The sequence below is a fragment of the Eptatretus burgeri genome, chromosome 3 (genome assembly GCF_056783735.1).
Source record: "Eptatretus burgeri isolate ZD-2024b chromosome 3, Ebu_testis_v1, whole genome shotgun sequence".
Taxonomy (NCBI): domain Eukaryota; kingdom Metazoa; phylum Chordata; class Myxini; order Myxiniformes; family Myxinidae; genus Eptatretus; species Eptatretus burgeri.
This window is the reverse complement of record NC_140963.1, coordinates 4860961-4886587: the sequence shown is the minus strand read 5'-3', so window position 1 is coordinate 4886587 and position 25627 is coordinate 4860961. Positions and strand designations below refer to the sequence as shown.

Below are 25627 nucleotides of genomic sequence, written 5' to 3'. Positions count from 1 at the left end.
GGGCAAAGAAGAATTTTGTCTCTCAAGGGACACTGGATACCATTGACCAGAGTCGCAGGGCCAGGCTGAATGGCAGAGCTGAGCTGTTCAGGGAGCTGAGGCGTAAAACTGTACGTGCACTGAGGGTGGACAAGGAGGCCTATGTGCGAGGAATCTGTGAGGGGTAGAGCATCACCTGTGGACAGGTGATTCTCGTCCCGCTTACAGGGGAATTCGCGCATTACGTTCATCCAAGCCCATCCCTCGGAGCACTGCAGTTCGAGCAGAGAGTGGTAGGCTCTTGACAGAGGAGTCTGAAGTGAAGGCCCGCTGGGCCGGTTACTTTGAGCGGTTGTACCAGGCTGATCCCCCAGCTGTCGAGTTGGACGTCAAGGGTGTTACAATCCCTGTTGCTGACCCTCGAATCAACTGTGGTCCACCATCGCTTGTGGAAACACGGGCTGCGGTGAACCAGTTGAAACGGGGCAAAGCTCCAGGGATCTGTGGCATCCATGCTGAACTTCTCAAGGCTGGTGGAAATGCTACACTCGCGTCGTTGCATGCAGTTTTGTGCTCTGCCTGGAACACAGGCATCATCCCAACTGACTGGAAGAGGGGCCTTGTTGTCCCTCTCTGGAAAGGGAAGGGTGATCGCCAAGACTGCAACAACTACCGAGGGGTGACGCTGCTCTCAGTGCCGGGCAAGGTCTTTGCTCGGATAATTCTTGATAGGGTTCGCCACCATCTGCTTGAGCACCAGCGTCCAGAGCAGTCAGGCTTTACACCAAAGAGGTCAACGATTGACCGTATCCTTGCTCTTCGTGTCCTCACTGAACGCAGACGAGAGTTTCGGCAGGGGCTGCTTGCAGCCTATGTTGATCTCTGTAAAGCGTTCGATTCAGTGAATCGGGATGTCCTCTGGAGGATTCTTGGTCTTCGTGGGGTGCCACCGAAACTGATCGATCTGATGTCTGAACTCTACTCTGGTACTGAGAGTGCTGTGAAGTGTGGTGGTACCGCCTCTGACTTATTTCCAGTTGTTACTGGAGTTCGTCAGGGATGTGTACTTGCCCCCACACTTTTCAGCACTTGTATGGACTGGATTTTTGGGAGGATGTCGGAGAGATCAAGTTGCGGTGCATCGTTTGGCAATGTCAAGATCTCGGACCTTGATTTTGCAGATGATGCAGTCATCTTTGCGGAGACTTTAGACATCCTCTTGGGGGCCCTCGAGGTGCTGAATGAGGAGTCGGAGCCGTTGGGATTACGGATTTCTTGGGTCAAAACAAAGATCCAGGCTTTCGGTGACATCTTGGATGCTGCTGTCCTGTCTGTGTCTGTTTGTGGTGAGGATGTTGAGGTCGTGGATAGATTCACTTACCTTGGCAGTGATATTCATGTCTCCGCAGGTTGTGAGCCGGAGGTCAATAGACGTCTGGGTCGGGCCTGGGGAGTCATGGATTCACTGGATCATGGGGTGTGGCGCTGCCGGTACCTGTGCGGGAGGACGAAAGTCCGAGTCTTCAGGTCCTTGGTACTTCCAGTCTTGCTCTATGGGTGCGAGACTTGGACTTTGACCAAGGATCTGAGACGGAGACTTAATTCCTTTGGTACCAGGTCTCTTCGGAGAATCCTTGGCTATCGCTGGTCGGATTTTGTGTCCAACGAGCGGTTGCTGAGAGAGACTCGGATGAGATTTGTTACCTGCATAGTCCGTGAGCGTCAGCTGCGGCTGTATGGACATGTGGCTCGTTTTCCTGACGCTGATCCTGCTCACCAGATTCTCTCAGCGAGGGAGTCTCATGAGTGGAGGAGGCCAGTGGGCCGACCACGTGCCTCATGGTTGCAGCAGGTTGACCATCATCTCAAGGAGATGGGGATGGGCCTGGCATCTGCCTGGGGGATGGCCAGACGGAGGCCCCTGGAGTACCGGCGGAAAGTGGACGCAGCGACGCGCTGTTCTGGCACATGCTCCCATACCTGACCTGACCTGAGGCATTCTAACTATCCACATCTACTTAACGAAATAACTAAACTTTGGGTCAACTATATGTGTGAATGTGAATGGTTTCCAGATTCGTAACATTATTACTGTTTGAACTCTCTTCTTACTTTCATGCAATGGGACCTGGTGATATCGCTGTTGATTCTGCTTAAAAACTGCACTGATTCTGTCTATACGTTTCATTGTACATCACTCTCCAGTTGCCCGGTACGAGTCCAACTAGTTTTAATCACAACTGCAGAGACCAGTTGAATCGGCGGTTCTGGGGAGGGTGATACGGCACCTGGTGATATATTTGGTTTCAACCATCTTCTCCGTTGGACCTGTCGAGCCAACCAAACTCTACGCTATTTAAGCACCACTACCCCCTACAAATTGGACTGAATGAGCCGGATATGGATGGAGCTCACCGGGGGGTGCTGTGTTGATTGCCGCAACCAATTACCGTCTAAGAGGGTGTTAACTGGCCTTCTCAAGAGAACCACAACAATCAGAATTTACCCAAGAGCAAGTCAGGTTTACTTAAAAAGAAAGACAGGCAAAAGCACAGATGTAATAAGTAAACAATGAGCACTCGATAAAAAAAATCCTTACCCAACTACGGAACCATACACACCATCGGTATGAAGAACGAACAGGATTCCTTAAATATCCTATTCCTTTGGGCCTGATCAGGCTCACCACAGGAGAGATAGGCAGACAGAGACAGACGAGACGGAAATACCCAATTCGTGCTGGCATGGAACAGCTTATCAAAATGCAGGTCGGTACCCTCACTCTTCGGTCAGCACGCCATCACGGGCCTTGGGAGCACACGGACAGGATTATGGTGAGAGGCGTGGCTGGCTGAGTGGAGACGTGGATGGCTGAGTGGAGGCATGGTGCAGCAGGACAGCCTGGCTGAGTGGGGGCGTGGTGTAGCAGGACAGCCTGGCTGAGTGGGGGCATGGTGTTGGACAGCCTGGCTGAGTGGGGGCGTGGTGTTGGACAGCCGGGCTGAGTGAGAGCGTGGTGTTGGACAGCCTGGCTGAGTGGGGGCGTGGTGTTGGACAGCCTGGCTGAGTGGGGGCGTGGTGTTGGACAGCCTGGCTGAGTGGGGCGTGGTGTTGGACAGCCTGGCTGAGTGGGGCGTGGTGTTGGACAGCCTGGCTGAGTGGGGCGTGGTGTTTGACAGCCTGGCTGAGTGGGGCGTGGTGTTGGACAGCGTGGCTGAGTGGGGCGTGGTGTTGGACAGCCTGGCTGAGTGGGGCGTGGTGTTGGACAGCCTGGCTGAGTGGGGCGTGGTGTTGGACAGCCTGGCTGAGTGCCCGCGTGGTGTTGGACAGCCTGGCTGAGTGGGGGCGTGGTGTTGGACAGCCTGGCTGAGTGGGGGCGTGGTGTTGGACAGCCTGGCTGAGTGTGGGCGTGGTGTTGGACAGCCTGGCTGAGTGTGGGCATGGTGTTGGACAGCCTGGCTGAGTGTGGGCGTGGTGTTGGACAGCCTGGCTGAGTGTGGGCGTGGTGTTGGACAGCCTGGCTGAGTGTGGGCGTGGTGTTGGACAGCCTGGCTGAGTGGGGGCATGGTGTAGCAGGACAACCTGGCTGAGTGGGGGCATGGTGTTGGACAGCCTGGCTGAGTGGGGGCATGGTGTTGGACAGCCTGGCTGAGTGGGGGCATGGTGTAGCAGGACAACCTGGCTGAGTGGGGGCATGGTGTTGGACAGCCTGGCTGAGTGGGGGCGTGGTGTTGGACAGCCTGGCTGAGTGTGGGCGTGGTGTTGGACAGCCTGGCTGAGTGGGGGCATGGTGTTGGACAGCCTGGCTGAGTGTGGGCGTGGTGTTGGACAGCCTGGCTGAGTGGGGGCATGGTGTAGCAGGACAACCTGGCTGAGTGGGGGCATGGTGTTGGACAGCCTGGCAAAATGACAGCAGTCTATTCTGAGAATGCCGTTCAGCCGGTTCCCAGAAAGAAACCCGTCTTTGCATCCAATTCCAGGAAACTCTCTCTCACCCCCTTGCTGTGTGGCCTTTTGAAGTCTCTGGCCCCCACTCTCAGCCCTGAAGTGCATCACCCCTCCCCTCTCGTTCACGTTTTGGTTCAGGGTGCAGTCTGGGGAAGGAGAGATCCATCGAGACCTGTCATTCAAACAACTCTGATGTAATTAGCATGATGGATGGCACACATCTGTTTTCCCTCCAAAAGTGTGGCGTCCAGGCCTCAAAGACGCATCAAAGAACCATAAACGAGGGAGTCCACAGGGTAAAACACCAAATAAATAGGTCAAAAAGGATTGCGGTTTTAGAAACAGACAATAGGGGAGGTTGACATCTCTATCTTTAACATAAAGGCGCCGCATGTCTGATAACACATTCATTTTTTTCACTCTTATTCCAGACACACAATTTAGGGAAATAACTCGACGCTATATTGAGCATCTTTATCCCACTGTGTGTTATTTCCACATCACTACCCCCACTTCCCCCCCCCTCAACCTCTTCAAAAATGTGCTCAGGAGGAGCATGACCCCATTTATAAAACAGTGCAACCCCCCTCCCTCATCTGAGATCCTGCAAGCACAAGAAAATCTAAATTCAACAACACAATCAGCATTCAATTCCTCGTCTAGTGCGTCACTGCACTAATCCTACACATTCACTCACTATGGTATGTAACTTAACAGTATCTTCAGAAAGTATTCGTGACACGCCTCGACTTTTTCACATTTTATTGTGTTAAAGCCTGAATTTAAAATGGAGAAAGTTTGAATTTTTTCTCACTGATCAACACAAAATACCCCATAATGAGAAAGTGAAAACATGTTTTTAGAAATGTTTATAACTCAATTTAAAATTAAAAGCTGAAATGTCTTGCATCCATAAGTATTCAACGCCCTGAATCGATACTTTGTAGAAGTGCCTTTGGGAGCGATTACAGCTTCGAGTCTTCTTAGGAATGTCTGCATCAGCTTTGCACATCTGGATATGGGGATTTTCTCCCATTCTTCCTTGCAGATTTGCTCAAGCTCTGTCAAGTTGGATGGAGAGTGTCAGTGAACATCGATCTTCACGTCTTTCAACAGATTCTCAATGGGATTCAAGTCTGGGCTTTGGCTGAGCCACTCAATGAAGCTGCTAGTCACATGCAGAACCTGTCATCACATTCTTGTTCTGAAGCCATTCCAGTGTTGCTTTGGCTGTATGCTTGGGGTCATTGTCCTGTTGAATGAATGTAAATCTTTGTCGCAGTCTGAGGTCTTTTGCACTCTGAAGCAGGTTCTCCTCAAGGATTTGCTGGATTTGGCCCCATTCATTGTTCCCTCTATCCTTACAAGTCTCCCAGTCCCTGCCGCTGAAAAGTATCCCCATAGCATGATGCTGCCACACCACCATGTTTGATGGTAGGGATGGTGTTGGATGGGTGATGAGCTGTGCTTGGTTTCTGCCAGACATAGCAGTTTGCATTCAGACTAAAGAGTTCAATCTTCGTGCTTTTTCAAAAATGTCAGGCGTGCCTTTTCTCAGGAGTGACTTCCGTCTGGCCACTCTCTGATTAAGCCTTAATTTGAGAAGTGCTGCATCTTCCGGCACGTTTTCCCATCTTAGCCAAGGAACTCTGTAGTCCTGTCAGAGTGGCCATTGGGTTCTTGATCACCACCCTGAAGGCCCTGTCACACCTTGACGTTTTAGCCAGCGTATGCGGACGTATGAAAAATTTGTCTAAAACGCTGGCACACGTCGAATACGTTATGGGTAAGTTTGGTATACGTTAAGAGCACGCTGAAGCATGCTGGCATACGTCGTAGTACGCCGAGCTCGTCGACAAATTTTAAGCATGCTCAAAATTTTTCGATGTATGCCAGCGTATAACGCACACGTTCCGCATACGCTGGCCATAAGTTGTAGGCACGTTATGCGATCGTTGACACACATCGATACATGTTACTTGTAAGTTAAGGGCCGGTCACACCTTGACGTTTTAGCCAGCAATGGCAACGTTTTAAAATGTATGTAAAACGCTGGCTTACGTTGAACTTTTGATGTTTTTTTTAAAGATTCGGACGTATTCATAACGACTTGGTCTTATGCATAACGTATAAGTAACGGACACAGAACGATTTGTTGTGTTATAGATAATTTATACCAACGAATGCTGAACCTGTTGTCGGCCTTCACAACCTATGCCCAACGATAGTCTAACTTAGGCAAAGCGCGCTGCACGCATCGCCGACGATGACGTGGCGTAGGTTATGAAAAGGCTGCCGCACAACGATTCAAATCATAACCGCCGCAGAAATGGAAGTGTCAACATCGCAGTCACACCTTGGCGATCTTGCCAGTGTATGCCGACCTCTGAAAAATGCGTCTAAAACGATGGCGCACGTCAAATACGGTATGGGTAAGTTTGGTATGCGTGAATAGAACGCTAAAGTACGCTATCATACGTCATAGTAAGTGGACTACGTCTTGTAATTTTAAACATGTTGAAAATTTTACGACGTACTTGCCGTATGACACACGTTCCGCATGCGATGGGAATAAGTTGTAGGCACGTTTTGCGATCGTTGACACACATCGACACACGTTACTTGAAAGGTACTCACAAGTCGAAACACGTCAAGGTAATGTTTAGCGTCAGTGTTCCAGACTCCCGGTTTTTTTTTTTTCTTCGGTATGACGGTGTTCAGTGTACAGTGTGGTTATGATTTAAATTGTTGAGCGGCAGCCCATTAATTATATTATATTATAACCGCACTAGAAATCGAAGTGTCAAAATCACCATCATACCGAAGGAAGGAAAAAAAAAAAATAAAACCAGGGAGTCTGGAACACTGATGCTAACCATTACCTTGATGTGTTTCGACTTATGAGCACCTTACAAGTAACATGTGTCGATGTGTGTCACCGATCGCATAACGTGAGTACAACACGTTACTCATAGGTTAAAAATAAGTTTCGGGTACGCTAAACATTACCTCTACGTGTTTCGACTTATGAGTAACTTACAAGTAACGTGTGTCAACGATCGCGTGACGTGCCTACAACTTATGGCCAGCGTTATGCGGAACGTGTGAGTCATACGCTGGCAGAAGTCTTAAAATTTCAAGCATGGAAAATTTGAGGACAACCGCAAAGTACAACGTTTAAAGCCAGCGTACAACGACGTATGGCAGTGCTTTTCAGCGTGCTCTCAATGTTATCCAAACTTACCCAAAACGTATTCGACGTGTACCAGCGTTTTACACAAATTTTCCAAAAATCGGCAAAAGCTGGCTAAAACATCAGGGTGTGACTGGGCCTTTACTCATGAGTCTAAACACGTCGAGGTAATGTTTAGCGTATCCGAAACTTATTTCTAACCTATGAGTAACGTGCGTTGAACCTATGTGTAACGTATCTCTAACACATATTGACGTATGTAGACGTATTTGATTGACGTCTTCCGGACGACCACAGAACTTACTGAACGTGTTTCTAACTTGCAGCTACCGTATAATGGCGTATTGGCAGTGTTTAGGGGAATTGGTATATAAAAATGGGCTTCACAGGAGGAACCCGTCAGTGTTTCAGACTCCATGGTGAGTGGATGTCCATGTCAGTAGTATCAGTAGTAGTAGTAGTAGTAGTAGTAGGTGAGCGTGTCAGTAGTAGTAGTAGTAGTAGTAGTAGGTCCGTGTCAGTAGTCGTAGGTGAGCGTGATGGGGAGGGTGTGGGTGATGATGGATCTTCCTTGCGTCCGCGTCCACGGCCAGGAGACTTCTTGGTAGCATTCTTCGAAGTTTTCTTCGGCATGACGATGATGTTGACACGTCGATGTCTTGCTTGGTTATGATTAAAATCGTCGAACAGCAGCACACATTGAAATAGTCGAGCGGCAGCTATTTAAATTGTTGAGTGGCAGCCTATTAATAGGCCACGCCGCGTGATCGTCGGCGATACGCTGCCGCGCGCTATGCATACCTTAAGCCGCTGTCACACCTTGACGATTTAGCCAGCGTATGCCGATTTATGAAAAATTTGTCTAAAACGCTGGCACACATAGAATATGTTATAGGTATGTTTTGTATACGTTAAGAGCACGCTGAAAAACACTGCCATACGTCGTAGTACGCTGGCTTTTAACGTTGTACTTTTGGGTTGTCCTCAAATTTTTGCATGTTACTCATAGGTTAGAAATAAGTTTCGGGTACGCTAAACATTACCTCGACGTGTTTCGACTTATGAGTAACTTACAAGTAACGGTGTGTCGACATGTGTCAACAATCGCATAACGTGCCTACAACTTATGGCCAGCGTATGCGGAACGTGTGCGTCATACGCTGGCATACGACGACGCTCGGCGTACTACGACGTATGCCAGCGTGCTTTAGCGTGCTCTTAACGTATACAGAACTTACCCATAACGTATTCGTCATGTGCCAGCGTATTCGGCAAATTTTTCATATGTCGGCAAACGCTGGCTAAAACATCATATCAATGTGTGACAGGGCATGATGGTGATGTTGACACTTCGATGTCTAGTGCGGTTATGATTTAAATCATTGAGCGGCAGCCTATTAATAGCCTACGCCACGTGATCGTCGGCGATATGCTGCCGCACGCTATGCATACGTTAGACTATCGTTGGGCATACGTTGTGAACGCTGACAACACGCGAAGCATTCGTTGGTATGTTATCGATAAGTTATCGAAACGTTCTGTGTATGTTACTAATACGTTATGTATATGTCCTCCTCGTTATGAATACGCCCAAAACTGAAAAAAAACATCAATAGTTCAGCGTACGCCAGCGTTTTACATACATTTTGAGACGTTGCCATACGCTGGCTAAAACGTCAAGGTGTGACAGAGCCGTGACAAAGGTCCCTCTTGCCCAGTTGCTCATTTTTGTCGGACGGCCAGCTCTGGGAAGAGTCTGGGTCATTCCGTATTCTTTCCATTTCCTAATAATGGAGCTCACTGTGCTCTTGGGAACTTTCAACACTAAAAATTGTTTTATACTCTTCCCCAGATCTTTTCCTCCTCACAATTCTATCTCGGAGTTCTACAGACAGTTCCTTGGACTTCATGGTAGAGTTTCTGCTCTAACATGCACTGTAAACTCTGGGACTTCATATAGAAAGGTGTGTTTCTTTGTAAATAATGTCCAATCAATTAAATTGGTCACAGGTGAACTCCAAGTTGTGGAGACATCTCAAGGATGATCAAAGGAAAGTGGATGCACCTGACTCAATTTGGAGTGTCATAGCAAAAGGGTTGAACACTTACCGATGCAGACATTTCAGATTTTTATTTTCAATTAATTTGTAACAATTTCTAAAAACATGTTTTCATTTCGTCATGACGGGGTATTTCGTGTGGATCAGTGAGAAAAAATTTAAATTTTCTCCATTTTAAATTCAGGCTGGAACACAACAAAATGTGACAAAAGTCAAGGGGTGTGAACACTTTCTGAAGGCATTGCATACCACTAAATCTGGATGCAATTTGAACTAGAAGGGCACTCTTCGACATCATGACATCGCCAGATACTACTCCCCCCACATTACATCATTTTACGTAGATGTTCCAAGTTTGATTTAATTCATGACAATAAATTGAATCGTGCACATCTTTCCTGACAGATTACATGCACATTACCCAGCATGTCCATTTTGCTATCCACTGAATCAAGCTGCGAGTCACATGCAGAAGCTGTCATAACTAGAACGGCATTTGGTAGAGCGCACACCTCCACCAGACTGAACAGTTTATGTTTTATATTGCAATGATAGGCCAGATCTGCACCCGGACCTTAACCAAAACCTAATTGGCTTTTTATTATCACACACCCGACCTGTCCGGTCAAGTTTCTTTGAAATTTGTCCATTACGTTTTGAGATATCATGCTATATTGTTGTGGGCCGGGGTTCGGTGGCGAGGACGACCGCTAGATGGAGCAGTTAGGCTGTCTCCCACCGAACACCGGAATGGAAGGTCGTAACCTTTGGATAACTCGAAAGGTCACGGGTCCCTTTGTGGACCGTGGACGCCAATATTTCGACCGTGTGGCGTAGGGTTAATTGTCTCGATCTCCAATATACCTAAATAACCACGCAGTCTAGCTACCGGGGAAACCACACCCTCGGCCGACTTTGTCCGAACCGAGTCGCTGTTACCGACTCGGATCCGGCATAACCGAGCGGAAGTTACCAAAGCCGCGCTAGACCAAATGAATGATTTACGGAACTGACGGCCTCACTAATTCTCAATACGCACCATGCTGGGTGCACGACGCACCGTGCTGGGTGAACATTTAACACGGGGGTTTATTTATAAACAATAATCGGGGAGGGGAGCACACAAAGAGCAGAGTTATCCGAATAAAAGATATGCAGGAAATGGACAGTGAGCGAAAAGCACTTAACAGTTTTACTTAACAGGCTGGCGCCACACACACACACACACACACACACACACACACACACACACACACACACACACACACACACACACACACACACACACACACACACACACACACACACACACACACACCCAAGGAAATGGTGGCCGCGGCCTTTATTGGGCCCTTCAGCTCTGGAGGGAAAGGCGAGCTGAGGGCAGGGGCCTATTCTTGCACCTGTCCGCCTTGTGCGGTCTGGTCGAGCTTGTCCGGTGGCGGGACTCGAACCCGCCGCCAACAACGTAGCACCAAGCACCAGGGACCAGGAACGATGCAACGGACTCCAGTCAGCACGGGAACGGACCAGACAAGACGAGCACCCGTGGGTAGACGAGAACGCCAGCAGGCAAGAGGAGGCTTCTTCTCTTTCTCCTCCTTCTCTCCTCTTCTCGAAGGCTCACCACCTCCTCTTATTCTTCCCCTCCCCCACGGGTTGAGGGAACCACTCTGAGGGACTCGCCTCCGGATTGGACGAGGGGCAAACATCCCATCTGGCTGGGCGGGGCCGCCCCTGAGGTGGTCAGCCTCCTGATTGGACGAGGCATCTCAGGGGGTGTGTCGAGGCGTCTCGGAGGCCCACCCCCTGAAGAGGCTCCGTAGTCGCTTTCGGCACGCTGACCTCCCATTGGCTGGGGCGCACGTGTGATGCTCGCCCTTCGCTCATTGGCTGGATGAAACGTTCCATGCCCTTCCTCGGGGCGGAGCCTCGATCTGAGGCAATGGAGGCTCCGCCCACACCTTCAGCCAAAAACACGTGGGCAATGGCGACTGGGTTGAGTGAGGGACGGTGCCGCTGTTGTTGTTGTTGTTGTTGTTGTTGTGGTAGATGTATAAAACCTGACGATAAAATAACTCACAGCGCACACACAAAATTCCCATTAGACATCGGGGATGGATTCTAACTATAAACACATACTTATCGAAATAACTTAGCTTAGGGCCTGCTGTCTGTTTCTGTGCAAATGGCTTCAAGATTCATAACAATATATCGTTTTGGCTCTATCTCTCAATATTGAAGAATCATTGAAAAAACTGCAGTATCTGGATCCGAGTCTTCACCAAAATCAAATCAATTCACCCTCTTCATTCACGTAACCTGTTCACCAAGTTTCGACCGAATCCGTCCACAACTTTTTGAGATATCCTGCTCACAGAGACAGACAGACAGAGGAGAAAACAAAACCCCTCCATCCACCTTCTGTGGCAGAGGTAAGTACGGACACACACACACACACACACACACACACACACACACACACACACACACACACACACACACACACACACACACACACACACACACACACACACCGATTACAGTGTCCTCTGGCTTTTGGTCAAGGCTAATGATTAATATCTGCAGGTGCTTTACTGATACTTTACTCATCAAATTGGGATCTACTCCAAAAATAACGTAGTACTTTACTTGTCATTGATGGCAGGTGCACGTGTGCAGCGACTGCATGGAGGCCAAGGCGGAGGTGATGCAGCTTGCACGCACACTCGGTTTTACACCGGTTGATATGGGATCGCTGCTATCAGCTCATGAGCTTGAGGAAATGCCCCTGCGTTTGTTTCCTGAATGGCGAATGCCAGTTTTGCTTTCCCTGGGTTTGGCAACTGGAGTTTACATCTATGCTTTCCTGCGGGATGTCATCCATCCTTTTATTGTAAAACAACGCAACGAGTTCTACCGGTGAGTGTGCATATTTTGTTGAGCAATATGCGACTTTCAAAATGATGTAATCCACCCCAGATTGCTCGGCACGCATGCACAGAAACCCCTCGTAACGAGGTAAATCGGGGCGGTCTGGAGATCTTTCATGACTCCAAGATAAGGATTGTAGAATGAAACGACTAAAAAAACTTTAAAAGAACCCGAAAGTACTTGTAAACGTACCTGTGAGAAAGGGGTGTGCTTCTGCACAACAAAGCAGTTCAAGAACTTCCTGACTCGTCCGAAAAGTTGGTATCTTGTAGTCCGTACTGCAAAAAATACCAGCGATCTATGCCCGTGAAAGCTCGAAGGTTCGTCGATGCGTTTTTTAAACTTCTTAACGCTGATGGGAAGGTCATATCTGCAGGGGTGAAACTTTCGTGTATGTACAGAAATTCGTATTTTTCTAACGACCCATATGGAGGTTTCCATATTTTCATCATCAGAAAAACATGTCATGATTATAGGGAATTGAGGTGCTATTCCGAGATGCTGATTATTTTCTGAACCCATTGCATCCGGACGGGGTGCAATGCCAATGCATCATGACCACGATCATGTGAATTACTCCTACGGTAGGTTTTTTTAATGAGGTATTTTTGTAGAAGTTGGCCAGATGCAAAAGCTTGTAAGCACATTACCGTGATCCGATGTCCGCCAGGCAAGAGAAAGTCTGTCTACATCGGTAAATACAGAAATAGCGTCCCGAGTGCCATCTTTACGTTGGACGAAGTAAAGACGAGCCAAAATCGTTTCTCACGTGCTAAATCTGAAATGGCCGGTCACCACACCAACCGTGTTCTTACGGAATAACAGTTCACTGCAAGAAAGCACAGGATGACAAAAATGAAGAATCCCAGGACAAAAGGTAGACGGGCAGAGAAATAATTGGAAAAAGTATGCTCGCAATCCAATATAGCGAAAACCCACTTTATAATACAGCAAATGTAATCCAATAAAAATGGCCACGAGCTCACAACAGGGGAGGCCAGGTGAAGTATTTTGGACAGACATCATGCTGTTAACCAGTTCAGTTTCCAACAGGTAAATAAATGTGCAGAAAACATAAGGGGGAGGGGGTAGTGAATGCTCTAGTTCACACTGAAGCGAGGGTGATTCTGGAAAACCCCTCCATTGCATGACTCGTGGATTTAAAGGGGTAGTGAATGTTCTGGCTTTGCACCACGAGCAAACGTGATGCCGGTAAACCGCTCCAATACACAACATGTGACAACCCCTCTTAAAACATATTAAAAGTCCTGGAAAGGTATGTGATATTCAGTATTCATATATTTTATGATAACAAAATGCTGCACCAACTTCCTGAAAATAATCTTCACCGTAATGGATGTTTAGGTGAAATAAATAAATTCTTCCACAAATATCACTTTCATTTGCATACTTGCCCTCACTGAAAGAGAAGGTATTGCATTTGGTCCATTTGTTTGTGTGTCTGTCTGTCTGTCTGTCTGTCTGTCTGTCTGTTTGTCCGCGCAGCACTTTCGTGTTTTTCTCCGCAACCACTTGTTAGATTGAGACGAAAATTTTCAACAAAGCTGCGACTACTCCTGTAGAATGTTTTTTTCCATAATTTTGACATCATAGGTCACGTGGTGTGGCAGCCATGTTGGAAATATGGAAAAACTTTGGACCTTTGTATCTGAAACCACACCAAGGTAAAAATTGAAACTTGGCACACGGAAAGTACTCATGTGGAATAAATGTGATTTTTTTTATGACTTCATAGGTGCTTTCGTTATGACGTCATAATTGCATATGTAGAACGCTACATCTGATCATTATGAAAAATTTTGAGGGTCATCTAGGGATAAAATGGTCCACAGAAGAAAAAAAAACATTGATGACATCATCGGTTACGTGATTCGGCAGCCATATTGTTTAAAAAAAATTCAAAAATCTTCTCTAAGTGGCTGAAGCGAAACTTTATACGTATGACCACCTATTCATGAGGAACAAAATGTTTTCACCGATGCTATCATTGGTGACATGGTTTGGCATCCATATTGGATTGAAGAAAAATATTAAATAATATTGACGCACTTCTTCCATCAACATGAAACTTCACAGTTATGATCTTGTGGTGATGGGGAATACATATTTTAAATTTCAACTTCATCGGACACATGGTCTGGCAGCCAGAATTATTTGATTTTTTGATCTGGGTTATTTTTTCTTTTGTTTTTTTTTAAATAAGGTTCACTTGGCTGTGCCTGGATGGATTTGAGGGTCGAGGAGTAGTAGCTGAAATGTGAATCCTATCCAGGTTCCTCCTGATGACTTAATCTTTTCTTTTTGCTTGTTCTGGTTCCTTCTCCTCCAATGCACGACCGGATCTATTTGGTGTTCCATTTGATTTGAATTGAATTGATTTTAACCCAATTTTAAATTGAATTGAATAACAATGAAAAACGTCATGGGTCAGGGTGAGGTGTCCAAAGCGGAATGTCTTGGTGCCCAGTCATCACTGCCAGCAGTTATCAAGTGGCAATTCTAATTATGTCTCTTATTAATTACATAACACACCAGTACACAAACGCCACACACAACTACACAAACACCATGCAAAACAAGTTCTGGTGAGAGTCTGCAATCTATGATTGCTATTACTAGTTTTTCTTTTTTTGTTCCAATTTGGACAGGATCACCCCCAAAATGCATATAGCTTGTAGCTAGGTATTATGTACACATTTAGGACACGGGGGACCAAAAAATGAAAGTCATATGAAAGAGGTCAAGGTCATATGAAATTAACAAATTGATCAGTGTTCATTCAGGTCATAAATATATATATGCACATAAACTTAACCATAGAAATACATGCTGTGATGAACCAAACTAACATCTTAGGATTAAAAGTGCAGATTTCCTAAAAACGTTTCGTACTTCCTAACGACCTTTGATGTTCTGTATACTGAACACAAACTGGCCTTTGGTATTGATTTTCATATCATCGGGCCATCTTGGTAAACTTATTCTATGGTTATAAAATCAAGCTTATAGCTACCAGTAATTTTGTAGCAGCTTGGTAAATGCAATTTGTTTCGTACTTCCTAACATTTTTGACCCAATCATGGAAATTAACCTAACAACTGGAATGTAGAAATGATCCATGTTAAAACTTGCCATTTTAAATCATCACTTTATGCAGAAGTAAATTGCTATTTAAGATGTTCTCTCAGATGCGTTTCAAATTTCTGGAATAAGATTTTGTAAGCTTCACTATGACTGGGGGAAATTTTGCAAAATCTGAGATTTTACACATTTGAAGGTGCCAAGATCTCCAGGTCATAAGAAATGTAGTTTTGAGGAATTGTTCTATCCTTATGTATAATGATATATATCAAACAAAAAATGCATTTTCAACCATTTTGGACAACATATACAATCATACATGTAACCCATTTCTAAAAAATGAGCTATAAAAATGGAAAAAATAGCCTGTGTTTGGATAAAAAAACATGCTTTGTAAGCAACTATATCCATAGGACCCATAGCAAAGTATACATTTTCTGAAATCACAGACACTTGGGCATTATAAAACATTAAGATTGTTTATCTTATTAAAACTGGGTTCAATTTCTAAGCTTTCTCCTCATTTAGGACCACAGTGTACACAATACCATGCTACAAGCCATATTTTGACACCAATTTAAAAATGTTTTTACAGAGGAGCATGCCCCCCCTTGTAAGGAGTCGTTTTTCTTGGTACTTTCCTTTTTCAAAAGTTCTGCAGTTGCTCCCATGTTTCTGGTGCTTATCAATGCACATGGTAAGTTTTAAATGATGATACTTATTATAAATCATGTTTGAGAGGAGGGAGTGGGAGTTGTGTGTGCTCGGAGTGTTGTTATAAAGTTATATATTTTTTGTTTGGTTCCAGGGTCACAATAGAAATGACACTCAATTTTTTTAGCATCTATTCGTAAAAGGAAAAGTGTGTGCGTGTGTGTGTGTGTGTGTGTGTGTGTGTGTGTGTGTGTGTGTGTGTGTGTGTGTGTGTGTGTGTGTGTGTGTGTGTGTGTGTGTGTTGCAAATGGCATGGCCACTGCAACCAGACTCCCCTCTTACATGGATATTTCTCACATTCCTATATTTCTGTGTGCCTAACTTGCATTCAGGTACAGAACTATTATGGTTCATTTCAAATTGCCACTCTTTCGTCTAAATGCTGAAAATTACGTTTAAAATACAATTTGAATCGCATACAAATTTCGCGCGAGCAACGGCAGGTTAAAAGTGCACTGCGAGCCGAACGAGTTGGTGTAAACACACACAGTGCATGCGTGAAAGGCCTCAATTAGCATTCACACGTCATTTCGAAAATCATGTATTTATGGAAAGGTTGGGTGGTATCATGTTTGCCTTTTCTTTTTTTGTTTGTTTGGTGCAATGTTCAAGGCTTGTGTGTAAGCACATTTATTTACATATAGTTAGTGGGAGGACAGCCAGGAGCAAAAGTAATTTGTGTGTTAAAATATAGATGAGAGTTGCTGAGAATTTAAGACCCATGAATCATTTATTGTTGCATTGTTTTTGGCCAGTATACCAGTGGAACTGGTGAACAAAACCCTGCCCGTGGTGGCCCTGATGCTGCTCTCACTCGTGTACCTTCCGGGTGTTCTTGCGGCTGTGCAGCAGCTGAGATACAGAACCAAGCGGCGTCGCTTTGCACCGTGGCTCGATTCATGGCTCCATGCACGAAAGCAACTTGGGCTTTTATCTTTCTTCTTTGCTGCTCTGCATGCTATCTACACCCTTGCTCTACCCTTACGAAGGTCATACCGATACGGACTACTTAACGAAGCAGTCCATATGGTGTGTGATACTTTCTTTCCACTTTATGGCAATTTGCACATTTATGCAAATCACAATCATGTTATGACAATAATTTTAAAATTTTAATGTAGAAGAATATATAATTAAAATAAAAATTTAATGATACATCCTTACTGTAATTCACGGACCGGTGTTTGTGTGTTTGTTGGTGGGTTTGTTTGTGCTTGTGTTTGTCGCGCTACTCCTCTTACAGTTCTGGTCAAATTACATCAAGACTTGCGATAGACGATCAGCATAACCCCAATTAATGTGCATGGTGTTTTTATCTTTGCCAGTGGTCTTGGGGAGGTGAAGGGGGCACGCAAATTCTCTATGTGAATGTGTATCGTGTATCGCCGCCTTCAGGTGGGAGAGGGTATTACAAGTGTCCACCATTTGCAGTACAGTATTCCTGTACCCTTGTTTTCAAGTGTAGTGAGGTGTTTTTAATTAGAAGCAGTCAGTATGTTTTTGCTTCACGCACGCAGTCTGGTTATTCATTTTTCCTATACAGAGCAGTCACTTGCCTATACACCGCCCAAATAAAGGTATGCATCAGAAAAACATATTGCATGCTTGGAACATCATCACCTGTAGGGCGCGTACTCGGCTAGTTCTTCTAAAACAGTTTGTGTTAAAATTTATAACGCTTTTCCTTCCCCCCCCCTCATAATTGTCTGATAAATTTTGTTCATTAGTTAAAAGATGATTATCAAATGTGTGATGGAGAGAAGTAAGACAAGTTTTAACAGAAGGATATGCATTACTGAAGGCAACCTTTGGTCGAAAGTTTGGTTGGAAAGTACAATTTTTTTTTTTTTAATCGACAAAACCTTATTTGAATTGTGACACTATAAATTGTAAGCAAACCATCCATAATGCAAAAAATAGTGAGCAGGGCTTGATATACTCTGTAAGATCACAATTTTAAAGTGCGTGTTGGCCCCCTTTAAGATCCATTGTGAGATGAAGTATAATTTGGCCCTTTAGAACTAAACCACAAGGTTTCGTGGACGAAGTGGCCCAAAGAGACGGTGGTTGGAGAAGGCAGGGTTGCATTGCGTCAGAGGAATGCAACCTGGAGAGAAACTCCCACCTGTTTGCTTCTTCCTCCGTTCTCTCCAGTGCTGTCATGGAGCAGGGGCTTTTTACTCGTATCCACCCTCCAACCTCCAAAAAATCCCTGCCAGAGGCCTCCCACCAAGTCTCCGCACCAAGGCTTTCCTCCAATTCAACTATTGTCCCCTTCTCCCACAAACTTTATAATATTTTAACACCACTCGTTCACACGATATTAATTTTAATTATTTTGAAAACGAATTAAAGTCAGACTGAAATGTTCAATGACAAGAACATTGTGTGTATACCGTGATTAAATCACCAATCTTTGTTGGCATTTTTTTTGGAACATCTGACATTTGCTGACCATAGTCAGAATGGGTGGAGGTTTTAGGAAAGCCATCTGTGATTTTCTTTTCCCTTTATCTTCTCCATTTAGTTTATCTTCACTCATTGATAAAATAGTTCATAGAGCCATTGATTTTCCATTTCATAAAAGTTCTTTTTGGATTAAAAATTAAATTAAAAAAAACTAGATTCAATTAAAAAAAGAAATCCGTTTCATGGCATCAAAGGAAAAAGAAACATTCATTTGTGAACTCGCATTGGAAAAAATACAATTTCCCTCAAGTCTCCAAGCCTGGATGAAAATCCACCTCTGGGCAGTGTGTTTTCCTTCAGGGTGACACAGAAACACAAAGAATAATGAAAATAGAACAATAAACATCAGGTGGCAAAGATGTGGAAACCATATCCATGGGACCTGGCACTTTAAACTAAAGTAATGTTGACTAGCAGAGAGGAAGATATTGTCGTGTCCAGAGGGAGGGGTGAGCCGCTACCTGGAGGGATAGCCAAACAGTTCTCCCTTGGAAGCGAACACGTGATCCTTGGAGATTAATGCTTGTGCGGGACGGGGCGGCAAAGCACGTACCAGATGCATTCACCCGGACGGAGGGCAAGGGTTTATCTCAAACCCACAACAAATAGACAGACACAAGCAATCTTAATAAATTAAGGTTTAATAACATAAATCAGATATTTATAATGGAGATAAATCAAAACGGGATGATAATGAAACGCGAGGTGAACTAAATTCCTATTTGAGGCACCTCCACACAGATTTAAATGCAGACAAGGGGACAGAATAAATAAAAGAATAATCCCTCCTTTTATCCCTGCACATAGCTGTGTGGCCAGAGATGGGTTTTTTTTTTAGAACTTGATGAATCGAACCGCGTCTTCCTGCGTGGGAAGCTCGCAAAATGACGCCCAGCTGCTCTCTGGGTGGGAAGCGTCTACCTCCCGCACGAACGGGAGGTAGTTTGTGCAGATTGGTCCCTTTGTTAAGGGCCCAAGAACCGCCGTACAGTCCCTTTTCACGATCACACTTGCCGACGCTGCTCCTCTGCAAAATGGCGTCGCCTTCTTCCCCGATGGCACAACACGAGACTCCAAGGTGCGTCTCACACAACCCAGCCGAACAGTCAATGGCTAGCATCTTGCTCTATCATGCGAACAAATTCACACAACGAACGAGATTCGCGCTGCCTTTTCCCCTCGTGTCGAGGGTGGCCAGCCAGAGCCTCTGTCTCAATCGCGTTCCTCACAGAACATCCCTTCACGCTCATATTTGTGTCCCGACCGCCAATCCTGACTCCAGCCTCATATCTCTCCCCTCTGATGTCATGCCCATCCATCATCCACCCCAGGGGCAGAGTCTTGCTATTTGTCATTCCTGGAGGCAGGGTTTTCACCTGCTTGGAAATGTCCGGCTCGGCTGTTGTTGTGTTAAGAACGTGATTCCTTTTTATCGCCGGTCTTGAAATGAAAAAAACATAGGAAAAGGTCAAAGGGGGCAATCACACACTGGGTGAATTTATCCTGTCATGAATCCCTTCCTAATTAACACAGCACCCCCCCTCCCCCCTCCCCGCCCCCATCTGTGCAGTGACATGGAACAACTTAAGCTGAAAGTTTCCCTCTTAAGTAACATCGAAATGTCTCCGACCTATCCATGGACCATGCTACCCTATTCAATCCTACCTTCACGATGAAGTTTCTCCATCTACCCCACAAACATAACAATATCAAGGAAAGGGAAAGTTCTGGTGTCTTATGTGATGCCAGCCTACCTTTATGGTCTGGAGACAGTGGCATTGACAAAGAGACAACAAAGGGCGCAGGTCTGCGAGAACATCTGGGCCAGGAGGATTTCGGGAGTGAAGAGGGTGGACAGAAGGAGGATGGATGAACTGAGGGAGGAGATTGGTGTGCAGATGAGCTTGACGGGGAGATTGGTGAAAAGCTGGCTGTGCTGGGCTGGACACTCGGTGTAGATTGGAAGAAAAGAGAATGGCAAAGGGAGTGTATAGGTTGAGGGAGCAAGGTTGGAGGAAAAAAGGTTGACCGTGGTCGAGATAACAAGATTGTGTGAGGAGCGATATCAGTAAAGTGGGGGTGGTTGGAGCATGGAGAGTTGGTTGATGACAGGAGGAAGTGAAGGAGTATTGTGGTCAAGGCAAGGCAGAAGCTTGGTACTGTTGGACACACAGAGAGAGAGAGAGAGAGAGAGAGAGAGAGAGAGAGAGAGAGAGAGAGAGAGAGAGAGAGAGAGAGAGAGAGAGAGAGAGAGAGAGAGAGAGAGAGAGAGAGAGAGAGAGAGAGAGAGAGAGAGAGAGAGAGAGAGAGAGAGAGAGAGAGAGAGAGAGAGAGAGAGAGAGAGAGAGAGAGAGAGAGAGAGAGAGAGAGAGAGAGAGAGAGAGAGAGAGAGAGAGAGAGAGAGAGAGAGAGAGAGAGAGAGAGAGAGAGAGAGAGAGAGAGAGAGAGAGAGAGAGAGAGAGAGAGAGAGAGAGAGAGAGAGAGAGAGAGAGAGAGAGAGAGAGAGAGAGAGAGAGAGAGAGAGAGAGAGAGAGAGAGAGAGAGAGAGAGAGAGAGAGAGAGAGAGAGAGAGAGAGAGAGAGAGAGAGAGAGAGAGAGAGAGAGAGAGAGAGAGACACTGCTCCCTGTGAGCCAGTGAACGGAGGAGGTAGTGGCATAAGTTCATTTCATGTCCGTGGCTCCCCCTTCCTTCAGCAGGGGTAAGTAAACAATGTGCACTGTTTTAGCACATTACTCGACATACACAGGTGCAAATCATATTGTCAACCCACTCTCACAGGTGGTTTGGAGGGGAGAATTATTTTGTGCCCATGACATAACCACAGTGCCCCTGGGTAGTGTATTTTGCCATGGGGGTGACATCGAAATGCAGGGAATAATAAAATACAAATATACAAAATGTGATGGAGATTGGCCAAGCCATTTTCGAGTCCACATTCGAACAGACAAACAGACATGCTGTCTTTTATTATGATTACGATGTCCATGTATGCTTAACTGCAATGGAAGTAAGCAGATGTGGCAGTATGCACAGTCACAGAAACACACCAAGGTTTTCGGGGTTTTGGAGAAATTATTTTTGGCAATCTCATCTGTATTTTGATGATTTTTCACCAAAAGAAAAGTTTCTCCAAAGATACATGCATGTGCATGTGATGACCGACATTTTGCTTTTGCTAGCCATTGTATACTCAGGGAATATTTTTGTGAATTTTTCAACGAAGTGGGGTGACTATCAAATCGAATCTCACTAACTGGGCTCTCCAGAGATTGTAAGACGGAATTTGATTCATTATATTGTGCCAGCAATCGAGATCGAGATTCACAGCGACGCTCGTCTGAAGCAGCTGCGATTGGAGTGAGTAGAGCATTGGCCGTGTTTGCGGTCCAGCTGATAGCGCTCTACCCTTTGTGCAAATTACGGCTTTTTAGCCCATTCCCCTGCGCACGCAGAGGAAGACGGGGTTTTGTGATCACTTGTGTGTGTCTGTCTGGGCCAAAAATTTCTTTACCATTTGAGCTTTTGTCATCAAATTTTCACCAAAGCTTTATTATGAGAATATGGAAAACACAAATTAACAATTTTGTGAAAATAATTTTGATTATTATTCGACCCTATTTTGGCTCTGATTTTTTGCATTTTTTTTCCACCTCAGCAACCACTTGTCCGATTGACACAATTTTAAGGGTAGAAGTCCCCTCCCCACCCCCAGCCCCAATGGAGAATATTTTAATTACGATAAGCAAATATCACCCATCACTTCACTGATGGTAATACTAAAAGGGGAAGGGAGAAAATGAGGGGGGAAGAGGGAGAGAGGGGTGAGGGAGAGAGAGGGGTGAGGGAGAGAGAGTGGTGGAGGGAAAAGGAGAGAGGAGGGAGGGGGAGTGAGGAGGGGTGGGGGAAGGGAAGACGATATGAGGTGAGAGGAGGGAAGGCAGATGTGCGGTGAAGCCTTAATTACGATTCAGATCGTCTCATCAAAATGATTCTGCATAAAATAACAGTGAAGATTAAAACAAAACAAGGTCTGAAATCCATTTTCTATCGCTCATACTATAAAAACAAGGGGCGGAGACAAACTCCTTTGAAGACACAAACACCGCCCGGATGCGTCTGGAACCAAGCTGGCCAGAGACAAACCCTGCCACTCGCTCAGGGTGACGGAGAACAAACCACTCGCTCAAGGTGATGGAGCACGAACCACGAACCACAAGCTCAGGGTGACGGAGCACAAACCACTCGCTCAGGGTGACTGAGCACAAACCACTCGCTCAGGGTGACGGAGCACAAACCACTCGCTCAGGGTGACGGAGCACAAACCACTCGCTCAGGGTGAGGAGCACGAACCACTCGCTCAGGGTGAGGAGCACGAACCACTCGCTCAGGGTGACGGAGCACGAACTACTCGCTCAGCGTGACGGAGCACAAACCACTCGCTCAGGGTGACGGAGCACGAACCACTCACTCAGGGTGTCGGAGCACAAACCACTCGCTCAGGGTGACGGAGCACAAACCACTCGCTCAGGGTGACGGAGCACAAACCACTCGCTCAGGGTGACGGAGCACAAACCACTCGCTCAGGGTGACGGAGCACAAACCACTCCCTCAGGGTGATGGAGCACGAACCACTCGCTCAGGGTGACGGAGCATGAACCACTCGCTCAGGGTGACGGAGCACGAACCACTCGCTCAAGGTGATGGAGCATGAACCACGGACCACTAGCTCAGGGTGACGGAGCACGAACTACTCGCTCAGCGTGACGGAGCACAAACCACTCGCTCAGGGTTACGGAGCACGAACCACTCACTCAGGGTGACGGAGCACAAACCACTCGCTCAGGGTGATGGAGCACGAACCACTCGCTCAAGGTGACTGAGAACGAACCACGAACCACTAGCTCAGGGTGACGGAGCACGAACCACGAACTACTCGCTCAGCGTGACGGAGCACGAACCACTCGCTCAAGGTGATGGAGCACGAACCACGGACCACTAGCTCAGGGTGATGGAGCACGAACTACTCGCTCAGCATGACGGAGCACAAACCACTCGCTCAGGGTGACGGAGCACGAACCACTCACTCAGGGTGACGGAGCACGAACCACTCACTCAGGGTGACGGAGCACAAACCACTCGCTCAGGGTGACGGAGCACAAACCACTCGCTCAGGGTGACGAAGCACAAACCACTCGCTCAGGGTGACGAAGCACAAACCACTCGCTCAGGGTGACGAAGCACAAACCACTCGCTCAGGGTGACGGAACACGAACCACTCACTCAGGTGACGGAGCACGAACCAATCACTCAGGGTGACTGAGCACAAACCACTCGCTGAGGGTGATGGACCACAAACCACTCGCTCCAGGTGACGGAGCACGAACCACTCACTCAGGGTGACGGAGCAGGAACCACTCGCTCAGGGTGACGGAGCAGGAACCACTCGCTCAGGGTGACGGAGCAGGAACCACTCGCTCAGGGTGACGGAGCAGGAACCACTCGCTCAGGGTGACGGAGCAGGAACCACTCGCTCAGGGTGACGGAGCACGAACCACTCGCTCAGGGTGACGGAGCACGAACCACTCGCTCAGGGTGATGGAGCACGAACCACGAACCACTCGCTCAGGGTGACGGAGCACGAACCACTCGCTCAGGGTAACAGAGCATGAACCACGAACCACGAACTACTCCCTCAGGGTGATGGAGCATGAACCATGAACCACTCGCTCAGGGTGACGTGGTGGGCAAAAGCGTCCACAGTGAGTGAACGATTCGCTCAGAAGGACATAGTGCGGTACCGCTATCGATTTTCAGGCGTTCGGCAAGTGGGTTAAGCACTCATGCAAGCACTCATGCAAGCACTCCAATTGAAAGGTTGATAAGGAACTGTTGACCAGGCTGTCGCTGCATATCATGTAGGATCCCTTTAACTTTAAAGCCGGTCTTCACTGCGCATGCAGTAATGAAATAAAATGAATTTGTTCAAATAATGACTTTATCCACAAAAGAGTTGCAGTTTAATACAGAACAACCCTGGAGACATCGCAAAGTTCAATCGCCTGGGAAATAAACATTGCAGATAATTTGCTATCTTGCCTGCTCGCCTGTACACGCATCACATGATACATCGGTTCAGGGTCCACGCAAACGTTATAACTTCTTTTTTAAAAACATACTTCTTTTTTTTTTTTTACCAGATTTGCTTTGATTCCCTGTAAAGGACCTCACGGAACCTCCAAAAATATAGACACAGATCTGGTAAATGCTATGGATAGGCAGTTGCTCTGGGGGACAGGGCGCAAGGTCGAGCAGTGAATGGATTAAATCATAGAGCTCAATGAAGCTGGTTAATTTTGGCACATTACTAAATTTGTTGTTCACTCAATATATTTCTCCAAACAGTAGAAAAAGATAAGTTTAATGCTTTGGATATTTCACATTTTCTTGTGTGTGTATGGAGGAGGGACAATAGCCTTGCTCACTTAAAGTAAATTGGTGTATCGGCTTCGTTATTTCTTTAAATTATCAGATTTCACTCCAGATTTTGACACTTATTTGGTCCAGACGATATCCGAACCTCAAAACTGATATATTTCGATGATGTACTTTAATTAGTCCGTGAGAGTAGAGCGTGGAAAATCGTATCATATAATGCATGAAATTGCAACAAGCTCCTAATTTGAAGACTATAGCACTTACAAAAGCAGTGTATACAGCGATTCATAGCTATGATGAAAAGGCATTTGATAATACGAGTAAGGAAAGTGAAAAAAACTTTATCGTTACGAAATCGTTGCGGCCTGTTCCAAATCAAGGCGTGGTTGATCACGCCAAAAAACATGGCGGCTTCAGACCCCAGCGAGGTAGCCCAGGATATGCCTTAATATCCCAGGGAGCAAGGGGGCTGAGGATATGCCTGATGAAGGATATAATTAAATAAGGCTGTTAATCATCTTCAAAAGGGGTGTTTTAATTAACCCAAACACCTAATTTTCACTTTTACACTTCCTTGGAGTTTTCTTGGTATGCATGCAAAGTTTCAGACTGCAAGGTTTTATGGTTTTTGGAGTTATGGAGGAGACACACATTCTATCTTTGAAACCCCTGATCAGAAAAATTTTGAAACTTGGCACATCTCATTCTACTCTCAATGGGGAATTAATGATAAGGATGATGTCATTAGTGAAGTGGTAGAGCAGCCATAAATGTTTTCATCAAAATCCGTGT

At 46.1% G+C, this 25627-nt stretch overlaps 1 protein-coding gene and 1 long non-coding RNA gene across 3 annotated transcripts in view; one reads left to right on the top strand and one right to left on the bottom strand.

Annotated features, from left to right (window-relative positions):
• The window catches only part of LOC147029318 (uncharacterized), a 152205-nt gene that overhangs the window by 11947 nt on the left and 114631 nt on the right, over positions 1 to 25627 (bottom strand). The gene's annotated exons all lie outside the window — the stretch shown is intronic.
• LOC147029320 (metalloreductase STEAP2-like) overlaps positions 1 to 25627 on the top strand; it is a 42240-nt gene that overhangs the window by 8033 nt on the left and 8580 nt on the right. The window contains exons 2-3 of the mRNA XM_085872286.1: positions 11849 to 12102; positions 16686 to 16959. Coding sequence (XP_085728412.1) covers positions 11849 to 12102; positions 16686 to 16959 — 528 coding nt within the window. The remainder of the gene's footprint in view (positions 1 to 11848; positions 12103 to 16685; positions 16960 to 25627) is intronic.